The sequence below is a fragment of the Cynara cardunculus genome, unplaced genomic scaffold, assembly GCF_001531365.2.
Source record: "Cynara cardunculus var. scolymus isolate 2C unplaced genomic scaffold, CcrdV1 Un_Scaffold_2600, whole genome shotgun sequence".
Lineage (NCBI taxonomy): Eukaryota > Viridiplantae > Streptophyta > Magnoliopsida > Asterales > Asteraceae > Cynara > Cynara cardunculus.
Window position 1 is genome coordinate 21,267 of NW_020201150.1, and position 11,973 is coordinate 33,239.

General features: G+C 40.7%; 1 protein-coding gene across 1 annotated transcript; it reads left to right on the forward strand.

Moving 5' to 3' along the window:
- The first annotated feature begins 9,603 nt into the window (after positions 1–9,603).
- On the forward strand, positions 9,604–10,179 carry LOC112503145. Its single transcript, XM_025107211.1, has 2 exons — positions 9,604–9,874; positions 10,037–10,179. Exons 1-2 carry the CDS (start codon positions 9,604–9,606, stop codon positions 10,177–10,179), a joined length of 414 nt encoding a protein of 137 aa, XP_024962979.1.
- Positions 10,180–11,973: the final 1,794 nt, after the last annotated feature.

Below are 11,973 nucleotides of genomic sequence, written 5' to 3' on the forward strand. Positions count from 1 at the left end.
TCTTCACTCCTGTCACGTTAGTATTCCTTTTATCCACCTCCGTCTCGTCTGCGTGGTAAACGTGTTCTTTATCAATATATTTATATATGCATATCTGGAGTTTAGACCATCTTTGTTCTTTATTTAGGTACCTCTAAGAAAATTAAAAGAGAAATACATTTTTATAAGCCTTGGACTTGAGTGAGTTATTAAAAAGAGTTAATGTTTTAAAAAAAAGGGGGGGGTATTACCCTCTACCTATTGATCCTAACCTCCAGACTTTTTCACTCCATCGAAATTTCCCCTCTGGACCTTAGGTCCATGCCTACTTCCTCTAGTCTTAAAAAAAGGGACAACCCCTTCATTGGAGGTAGGCCAGAAGGAATCCAGCAGGAGGAGGAGGAGAACTTCTTCAAGATTAGAGAGGGCAGCTGCTGTGTATACCTTAGCATCGGTCACTTCTAAGCCATCGCGCCTCGTCAAATCTGTAAGTTTTGGAGCTGCTGTCTCTTCTATTCTCGGCCAAACAGCAGCAGTTGTGCCGACAATCGCCTTCGCCAGACAGCAACCAAGCAGCGAGTCGGGCAGCTGCTATGTATACCTTAGCACCAGCCACTTTTAAACCATCACACCTCGTCAAATCTGTAAGTTTAGGAGCTGCTGTCTCTTCTCTTCTAGGCCGAACAGCAGCAGTTGTGCGGACCATCGCCTTCGCCAGACAGCAAGCAGGGCGTTGAAAGCCATGATTTCTTCATTGATTTTGCCATAACAGCAGCCGCTGCCTTCTTCCGATCTGCACACAACAGCAGCCGCTATCTTCACCCGAGTTTGCACGCAGGCTGTCCATGCTGTCTGCACCGAGCCAACAGAAGCCGCTTTCTTCGCCCGAGTTTGCACGCAGGCTGTCCATGCTGTCNGAGTTTGCACGCAGGCTGTCCATGCTGTCTGCACCGAACAACAGCAGCAGCAAGTGCGCTATCCCTGCTGTCTGCGTCGAGCCAAACAACAGCAACAGTAGCTGTTGTATTGTGCCATACCCTGTTGTTTTAGTACTTTTCTCCATCTTCCATTTAGCTTCAAGATCTTAGGATTTCTCTTAAATCCTACGAGGTGAGTTCACCCCATTCCTATATATGAAACCTTATATCAAATGGAGCGATGTATTATACTTATATCTAATCTTAATGTCATAAAATCATTTGCTTTGTTAGAAATGGAAATGCCTTTTAGGTAGAAGAGTGAACTTAGGAAACCCGCCCAAAATGAATCGATGAGTTGAGAATTTGGATTTGAGCCTCGGTAAAACACTCATTCCAAAACATCGATAACCATAAGACACTAACACCCTTATGCCCTACTTTCGATGTTATATTTTCATATGGGAATACTTCTTTTGATTTAGGATTCTTGTAAAATCTCATTGGTGAATAAATTTTTATATGCATAAGGTGACGTATTGAGCATGCCACTAGAATGTAATAGGATTGTAGGCATGAATGTCGTTTTGTGTTATCCTTGAGAATGATGGTGTAAGTTGGGAATAGGCATTGCGATCAATATGTAATTACCAAATCATCATACTCATTCCCACTCGGAAGTAGGCATTGTGATTATTATGTAATTTCCGAGATAAAAGAGCTTAAGATCACGGCCGACTACATAATTGGTTTAGGTTGACGTCGATGGTATTAAACCTGAAAGTGATGCTCTATAACGTGAATTTATGACTTACTTTGTGTCCATCATAATCAACGGTAAATCGGGTCTCCCCCGTCATCTTCGGATGCTTAGCTCTCCCGAGAATTACTTTGGACTTACTGTTCTGTATATTTATATATGCTCATTCCTTATTGTATATAAGGTTTTATGGTTACATTTATTTTATTGTTTGGACTCACTAGGCATAAGCCTAACACTTCTTCTCGATATGTTTTGTACATCAGGTTCCTTTAGCGGTAGGGCTAAAACGGGTTGAGAGAAGCGTTGGTTCGTGAAAGGCTCTTTTGTAGTTATAGCCTTGGTTACTTTTGAGCGTTGCGTTTTTGATGTTACGATATTTTTGGAGATTGATAGAAACACCCGTCTTTAATCTAGATATAGAGTAATCTAGATTAGTAGGTTGTTATTTATCTTCTCAATAGCTAAATTGTAAACGCTATACTATACCCTTTTGTTGGGTGATTTTTTTTATTCAAGATGCTGGTTCTCGTTAAATATTTTCGTATTTTTTTAGGGTGTTACAAGTTGGTATCAGAGCACTAGTTTAAGTGAACTAGGTAAAGGATCATGACGCCTAGACTTAAGTTGAGGTTGTAAGTGTTAATTGTGAGATGTGGGTAGAAACGTTTAAGATAGAAGAACACTAGAGTCATCAGAGCTACCCCATTCATGAATTGTGACGATGGTTTTAAGAATTCTTATGTATAACCTATTCAAAATTTCACTTAGCTAATGCTATTTTGAGTAAGTTATTACACAAGCGTGTTTGAACTTACTGTTATTACAAGAATTTATGAATGTATCGGTATGTATTATGTTAATTCCGTGTTCGTCCTGGCATAACTCTCTTTCACTCTCTTGTATGACAGTCTTTAATGGTGAATACTCAGAGTAGACGGGATACCTCTCCGGAAGGTCATGCGGTAACTGAATCTACAGCGGATCAACCGCCGCAAACCACCATCGCAAGGGTTCCTCCTAGGAAAAACACCTTGGGCGGTGGAGATGACCACGTTCCCCAGGCCGACCTTGCCACCTCTAACCCCGTAATGGAAGAAGAAACCCCGGAATCAAGAATGATGGGTACTATGATGAACGCCATGAACAGGGCCATGGCCCAACAACAAGAGTTCTTTATGAAGCTTTTGGAGGACAGAGACGGTAATACTCGTAAACATGAAGCAGTTGCCGAGAATGTAACTATGGGGGGTCCGGAGGCACGGGAAATGGAATCCCAACCCAGGAGCTAGCAACGATTGAGGTGAGACAAATGGGTAGAATTTGCTCTTGCAAGACCTTCCTATGTTACAAGCCACCGGAATTTATGGGGTCGAAGGATTTTGTGGCGTGCATGAATTGGCTCCGGGAAATCGAGCAAGCCTTCCGGGCTTGTGACTGTGACGAAGGGAAAAAAGTGAAGTTTGGCTCTCAAATGCTAAGGGGTACAACTCTTACCTGGTGGAACATCGTCATCTCGACCATCGAGGTTACAGAATTGACCAAGATGAGTTGGACCACATTCAGGGAAAAAGTAATGGAAGAATATTGCAATGAACAGGAGATGGATCGTATCGAAGAAGAATTCTGAACCCTGAAAAAGGGAAATTTATCAGTAAGGGACTACACCCGACTCTTTATGGAAAAGCTACACTTGGTGGGACACGTAGCCCCAACGGAGAAAGATAAGATGAAAGCCTACCTTAAAGGGCTACCTGCAGACATGATGGTAATGGTTAGGAACTCAAGAGCTTCCACCCTCAGGGACTCAATCGAAGAAGCCAAGGTCTTGGAATCGGTTTATGTTAAAGGAAAAGAAGAAAGAATGTCGAGTGGTGAGAAGAGAAAGTGGGAAGGGCCTTACGCACCATCCAAAAAGCCAAACCACTTTGGCAACAACAATCGCGGAGCCCATCCCAAACAAGAGGCAAGATGGTGTCCCAAGTGCCACAGCAAACATCACGCCCCGTGTAGCACCAACTCTACCCCCACCAAATGCTTTAAGTGTGGGAAGGCAGGCCACACGCGAAACGAGTGTCCAATCAAGGGACCCATATGTTTTGGATGCGAGGAACCGGGCCACTTCAAGAATGATTGCCAAAAGTTGAAAACAGGTGGGAGTCAAGGGAGAAAAGAAGGCGCCCCAAAAGCAACCGGTCGAGCCTTTCAGATGTCGAAGGAAGAAGCTAAGGCGTCGACGGAAGTAGTGTCGGGTAAGTTCCTTGTTAACTCCGTACCTGCTCAAGTACTTTTTGATACGGGTGCTTCATGTTCCTTTGTGTCCACTACATTCTATCAACACTTGCATACGCCACCTAGTACACTAGAAGATGCATTAATCATAGAGATAGCAAATGGTAGTCAAGTTTTGGTGCGCGAAATTGTTAGAGGTTGTGTTCTGGGGATTGAAGGAAAGGAATTTCGGGTGGACCTCATACCCATGGCCATAGGCGGTTTCGATATCATAATCGAGATGGATTGGCTAGTTGAGAACCAAGCGGAAATCTTATGCTCTAAAAAGTTGATCCGAATTCCTTTGACGAGCGGGGACGCAGTGCTAGTTTATGGAGAAGGAAGGAAAGGGAATGTAGTACTCTTATCCATGGCAAAGGCACGTAAGTGCCTAGCTAAGGGATGTTCCTCATTCATCGCGTATGTGTTGGATACCAAGCTAGAGTTAAGGAAAATTGATGACGTGAAGGTGGTTAGAGAATTTCCAAACGTGTTTCCGGAAGACTTGCCCGGTTTACCACCCATTAGACAAGTGGAGTTCCAAATTGACCTTATTTCGGGAACCGCTCCAATTGCTAAAGCACCTTACTGTCTGGCCCCTTCTGAGATGCAAGAATTGATGTCTCAGTTGCAAGACCTTCTTGAGAAAGGATTCGTTAGACCGAGTTCGTCACCGTGGGGAGCTCCGATCTTATTTGTAAAAAAGAAGGACGGCACCAGGAGGATGTGTATTGACTACCGAGGACTCAACAAGGCTACTGTAAAAAACAAATATCCTTTCCCCAGGATCGACGACCTTTTCGACCAACTTCAGGGAGCAAGTTGCTTCTCGAAGGTCGATCTCCGCTCGGGGTACCACCAAGTTCGTGTGAAAGAAGATGACATGGCAAAGACAGCTTTTAGGACACGTTATGGACACTATGAATTCTTGGTCATGCCATTCGGTTTGACGAATGCGCCAGCAGTATTTATGGACTTGATGAATCGGGTCTGCCGGCCATTCCTCGACAAGTCTGTAATTGTATTCATTGATGACATACTTATTTATTCCAAGGACGAATCAGATCATGATCAACATCTTCGGGAGGTCCTCGAAATGCTAAGAAAGAAGAAGTTGTATGCAAAATTCTCCAAGTGCGACTTTTGGTTGAAGGAGGTTCAATTCTTGGGTCGTGTTGTCACTCGAGACGGGGTGAAGGTAGACCCGTCAAAGATTGAGGCGATGATGAGCTGGGAACCACCAAAGAGTCCGTTAGAAATCTGTAGCTTCTTGGGTCTGGCGGGATACTATAGGAGATTTATCCAAGATTTCTCCAAAGTTGCTTCCTCCTTAACGGCTCTGACCAGGAAGAATGTGAAGTTTATCTGGACGGAGAAGCAAGAGCATGCCTTTAGAACTCTCCAAAAGAAGTTGTACGAAGCCCCGATTCTCTCCCTGCCGAAAGGGTCCGAAGACTTTGTAGTCTTTAGTGATGCCTCGAAAATGGGGTTCAGTTGTGTCTTGATGCAAAGGGAAAAAGTGATTGCCTATGCCTCAAGACAACTCAAAGATCATGAGAGGAACTATCCTACCCACGATTTGGAGTGAGCGACGGTGGTGTTCGCCTTAAAGCTTTGGCGCCATTACCTTTATGGTACCAAGTGCACGCTTTTTACGGATCACAAGAATTTAAAGTATATTTTTTATCAAAAAGAACTAAACATGAGGCAACGACGTTGGCTTGAGCTGCTCAAGGACTACGATTGTGAATTGCTATATCATCTGGGTAAGGCAAATGTAGTAGCGGATGCTTTGAGCCGAAAAGAGTACGGTAGTGGGACGAAAGTTGTGCTTACCAGGATCGATATAATGTCCAGTCTGATTGATCGGATCAAGGTCGCGCAATCTGAAGCGCTCCTGAAAGAAAATCTCTAGAGTGAAGTAATGATGAATCAACGCATGCTGTTGACAGAGGATGGCCGTGGCTTGAAGCTCTTTCAAGGGCGTATATGGGTACCCAAGACTGGAGGCAATCGTGAACTGTTACTAGAAGACGCACACAAGTCTAAATACTCAATTCATCCAGGCAGCACCAAGATGTATCAGGACTTGAAACTGACATATTGGTGGCCGGTTATGAAGTTAGATGTGGCATGTTATGTAGAGAGGTGCGTGACTTGCTTGCAAGTGAAAGCTGAGCACCAACGACCTTATGGTGGCCTTCAATCCTTGGAGGTCCCCGAGTGGAAATGGGAACATATCACGATGGATTTCGTGACCAAATTGCCGAAGACCTTAAGGGGCCATGATACGATAGGGGTAGTGGTGGACCGACTGACAAAGAGCGCTCATTTCCTAGCAATGCATGAATCATTGACGATAGACAAGCTTGCCAAGTTATACATCGATGAAGTAGTCTCGAGGCACGGTATACCGTTGTCGATAGTGTCAAATCGAGATAGTAGATTCACCTCCCATTTCTGGGGCGGCTTGCAAAAAGAATTGGGCACGAGAATAAATTTGAGTACAGCTTACCATCCTCAAACCGATGGTCAGAGTGAGCGGACCATTCAAACCCTTGAAGACATGCTGCGATTGTGTGTTATCGACTTTGACGGAAATTGGGATTCTCACCTACCTTTTGTGGAATTCGCCTACAATGTTCGTCATCGAGTACATTTGTCCTTTTTGTCTGTTAAATAAGACATATGTTCATTTAACAGACTTCAAGGCTTGTGCTTATTATTGAGTGTTTGCTCATTTGTTAGTGGCTTCCTCACCTACCATAGATATCCACTAGTCACTTGGCTGAAATATGTTGATCAGGTGATGATTCTTCCCACTAATCTCTGAATCAAATTTTTCTCTCTCAACAATAGTTCACATTCGATAAGTGGATGTTATAATGATATCTATAGTGGCGAATTCTAATTTGTAGCTATAAATATCTACAACAATGACTAATGGTGAGTTAATATATTTTTATTTTATTTAAAAAATTTAAATTTTATGATTATTATATTATATTTGTATGATTATATATATACATCTCCTTATAAATCGAAACAAACATGGAATGGAAGAATGCGTAGGAAGAATCACTTAAAGTTAACCATGGAAGAATGCAATCTGAATCATATAGATGCTTGCAAGAAATTTCAATTAATTCAAGTGGGTCTTTGAAAATAACACAATGAGATTCAAGATATGAGTTTCATGAATTTCAATAGTTGGAAGTGCTTCAATGGCGGACTTTGATGCCGGTAGATTCTGATTCATTCTCCCTAGCCCATTCGCTTCAATTTGAGTCAATTGAACAAAAAATCGTTCAAAACCAGAAGCCAACAATCACCGATAATGGCCTCAAACCAAACCTAGCTCCATCCTCGTAATACAACTCAAACCCACCACTGTTGCTAGTGTGTCCTTGGAGGACAATGACGAGGTTAAACAATAACCGATGACTTGTGTATTTTAGCAAGCTGGAGCACTAGCTGGATAAGACTCAGTCTTGAGCTCTGTTGCTCGTCCCTGACCATATACATAGTCATAGCAGCAAAATGTCTCAAGTGAAACTCCGAGAGTGTGGTTTCCAGTAACTAACTGGGTGGGCCTCTCGATTTCCTCTATGAAACCATCGTTGCCCAAGAGTCGGAATGCTAATAAACTTATGCATTTGTCGAAATTGCGGTTAATCTTTTCATGTGGTTTTGTTCCATACTTGGCAGTCCCATAAGTAATACCTATCACACCGAATTTTGATGGATTATTTCTAGATTCCAAATCTTGGCTTCCCCTGATATATTATGTGTCTTCTAATGATTCTCACGTAATTAGGTCCTCCACGATGTCATACCCAACAAATTAGTCTTTTGTTGCCATTAATTTCCAACTCATACTTAAAGATCAGACACATGTTAAAAATATGCACTTAATTTAAAACAAACCATTGTAGTCTTTTAAAAATGGAAATCTAGAAAAGATCGAAACTAAAACAAACCATTGTTGCTAGAGACAATGGAGTTTGGTGGTTCAAGAATAGGTAGGTTCAAGAATGGAGAGACACGGCGAGAGTGAAGGAGATGTCGAGTCAGCCAGAGGGGGCTGGAAGGTTTCACCGTCCTTGGGTAGGGGTAGCCGGAGATCGTGAGTTAGCTGGAGGGGAGATGTCGTCGACGCTTTGATTGATGCGAGGTGGGGGATTTAACAAGGACGATTCATGTTTCATTAATTTATATTATATATATAATATTTAATATAATAAATATATATTTTATACCAATATTATCCCTGACTTAAGGGACCACTAGTTAGTGGAGTTCGGGTATGGGACGCAATCCATAACAAAATTAAAACCATGGTGACCAGACATATAATTATTTCTTTTGAGGGACCTAATCCAAAATTTTCAGTAACCACATAGACGAAATTTCTAATTTACTCAAATATATATACTATTGACGACAACTTGTAGCGACGACAATGGCGTCTCCATAGGTAGTGAAGTATAGCGACAACTTATGTTGCCTCAATAAGGCTACAACAACAAACTTTCAAAGACGACAACTATAGAGACAACTGTTGTCGATATAGGTTAGTTGGGACAACTTCTTAACCTTTAGCGACAACTTTTGTCGTTGCTGTAGCTTTGATTTCTTGTAGCATGACACCTGATCTACTTTCCTTATGCTTACTATCATGTCTTTGAAGGTTAACCACCTTGTAAGTGCATATACACTATCATCTGGGGTTAACTCACAAGGTAAAATACTTCAACAATAGGGGTGGGGCATTCAGTACTAATCCATCACTGACGGCAGCTTGGTCATTAGCAATAGTGCCCATCAATGGTACTTTTACATATTAAACCCAATAGTAACAAAGTGTTATCTTCACCAAATCTTCTTTTAAATAAAATTGTAAATCGACCTTATTACAACCTTAGGATATGCAAATTTCACTTTGGAAAATCCAAAACAATCTCTTTGTTCTAGGTCTGAATCAGATTTCGATATATCTTCATATGATAAGAATTTTTTATGTTTTCATTGCCTCCAAAACTTTTTCTAATATATATAACTAACAAGAAGAAGTGACATTCGGAGTTAGCTTTGGAAGTATTTTCGGTTGTCTATATAAATTACATCCATGTTCTTTAGAAAAAAAAAATCCCAACATGGTTGTACTACATAAATTAGCAAAGTCGTGCTCTTTCATAAACCTACCAAGTAGAAAGTTTCATAAAATTTGGCAAAATAATGCCTTAAAATTCAGCATGGTCTAGCATTTCATAAAACTTCCTTGCATGACTTATAATTTAGCATGGTCTTGCTCTTCATACGAGTGTATACACCACACAACCAAACCTACGTTATTGCTAAATAGAACCCTTAGATCTTGAATGAATTTTAATCATACCGAATGATCAATAACGTAGAAAATATGTGTTCATCACAATGATTATTGAAAAATAATTCTTGGGCAACGTGATTGCCCCAATCTTATTATTAGATTTAGATAAGGATCTTTATCTAGGTAGTTATCTTTTATATTTGGTAGTTATCCATTATTATGTATTATATATTGAGGTGGGGAGATAATGAGAAAAGGCAATCAAACCATTTATTCTATTATGGTATCAGAGCCGAAAACACATTCTCCTCCCTCCCAACTCTTCTAATCGGCAATGCGATACCATGACTGGTTCAACTACCGTTGTCGATTCTTCATCCATGTCTGGTTCTTCATCTACACCCTTTCACCCGGCCCTTACGGTCAATAATATCAAAACCTTCATCCCTATCACGTTAGAAACAGAAAAAGTTCAATACGCTTCATGGGCCGAGTTGTTCAAGATCCATGCCATGGCGTTTCAAGTTCTTGATCACATTATCCCACCATGGGATGATTCAGTTAATCCGGCTCTATGGAAAAGCCTTGATGCCATTGTACAACAATGGATTTATGGTACGATTTCTTTCGATCTTCTTCAAACTATTTTGGAACCGAATTCTACCGCTCAAAAGGCGTGGGATCGTCTTAAGCAATTGTTTCACGACAATTAGCATTCACGAGCCATTCTTCTCCAAAGTCAGTTTTCTCATATTCATAGGTCCGAGTTTACTTTAGTCTCGGCATATTGTCAACAACTCAAATCTTTGGCCGATCAACTTGCAAATGTCGGCTCTCCGGTTTCCGAAAAGACTTTGGTGTTACAACTTGTTGCAGGGTTATCCGAGGCATATGACGGTGTGGCTACAATTATCCAATAATCCGATCCTTTTCCAGATTTTTTCCGTGCTCGTAGTATGCTCACCTTGGAGGAATCACCTAAAGCCAAACAGGTTCCATTACCATCTACATCATCGCCCGCTGTTTTACTCACTCAATCCACATCGGCGACTCCATCCCCGTCGCCCAATCCGTCCTTTTCTTCAATGTAACAACAACCTGATTGGTTCGAATTCCGGGGGCGTAGCACACGTGGTCGTGGGCGTAGCTATAGGGGCTGCGGTGGTCGTGGATCCCGTGGTCGTGGGTTCTCATATTGGCCACGACCACCATGGTTTTCTCCCCCTCCATGGCAGCAACAACAGTGGTATATACCACCCTCCTCGTATCCAACGATGGGGTATTCGGCACCACATTGGACTCCACGTCCTCCTCCCGGTATGTCTCGTTCATCAGCTCCCCCTTCCGAGTAAGCATATACTGCCGACACTCAATCTCAATTTGCTCCTACGGATATTGAATCGGCCCTTCACACTATGACACTCAACCCACCGGATCATCAGTGGTATATGGATACTGGCGCCTCGTCTCATATTACCTCGGACCAAGGTACTCTCTCTATCCGTAGTAATAATTATTTTGTTCGTCATATAATTGTTGGGAATGGTAATTCTCTACCAATTAAGGTTCCGGTATGACATTCAAATTAATAAAAACATACCAAAAATACCAAAAGGGTGTCTGAGATTGCTTATAAAAACAACTTATTGACTTATTCCAGTGTGACACCGGTAATAAACATTTTCGAGTGTTTGTATAAACAACTTATACCGGTGTCAAACCAGTAATAAGGAGTTTTTGAAGAACTTATACCCTTCTGACTTATAATAAGTTGATAAGTGTTTTTATAAAAAAGCATAAGTTATTTTAAATAAGCAATCTCAAATACCCCCAACTCAAAATTTGATTTAAGAGATAAAATGTATGTAGAGCTTCTCTCTATTTTTTAAGACAGAAAAAGAAATTTCTGTAATCCTCGACCTCCATAAAGTTGTGGGAACTCAATGGTGACAAACAATATTCAAATGTATTGTCTATTTGATCCTTCTTTATAAATTACTAGTTTTTTGACATCGCGCGTTGCGCGATGACGATAATTTTTTAAAAATTATTGAAGTTAGCTAAATGAATCGATGATCACATTTATATATTAAATTAATAAGAATCAGTATTACCTTTGATATATGAATCTACCCACCTCATTTTGATTATCCATATATTTTATAGGAATTTTACAAAAAAAACAAATTAATCCCAAATACAATGTAAACAACCTCGAAAACACACTGTTTTGAGCCAATTAGAGTCATAAATGACTTTCGACCCTTCATGAAAGTGGTTGCAAGATACGAGCTTATTACAACTTACAGTTTGTGAGTTATACATTGGCAAAGTACGAGAGTTGCACTGTCGATAAAATCCAATTTCACAATTTCTCAACTAACTTTTATGATCTCAACTTCGCATATTCAATCAAACAGGTAATTTTCTCCCCGACTACGAGTCCCATACTACCCCCCATAAACTGAAAATCCATAACCCCAATTGCTACGGTAATACATTTTAGTTGTCTTATGCTTGTTTGAACAACCTCGGTTAATCTTGTCTTTCTTATTATGTTGTACTAAAAAATGATTGAAACTCGTGTTTTTGGTCATTTAATAAATTATTATATTCAACTATTATGTAAATAGACTTATACATATTAATCATAATTTCATTTATATAAGTGAGTTTCTAAATATAATGATTATCTATATATTCGTTAATTATAA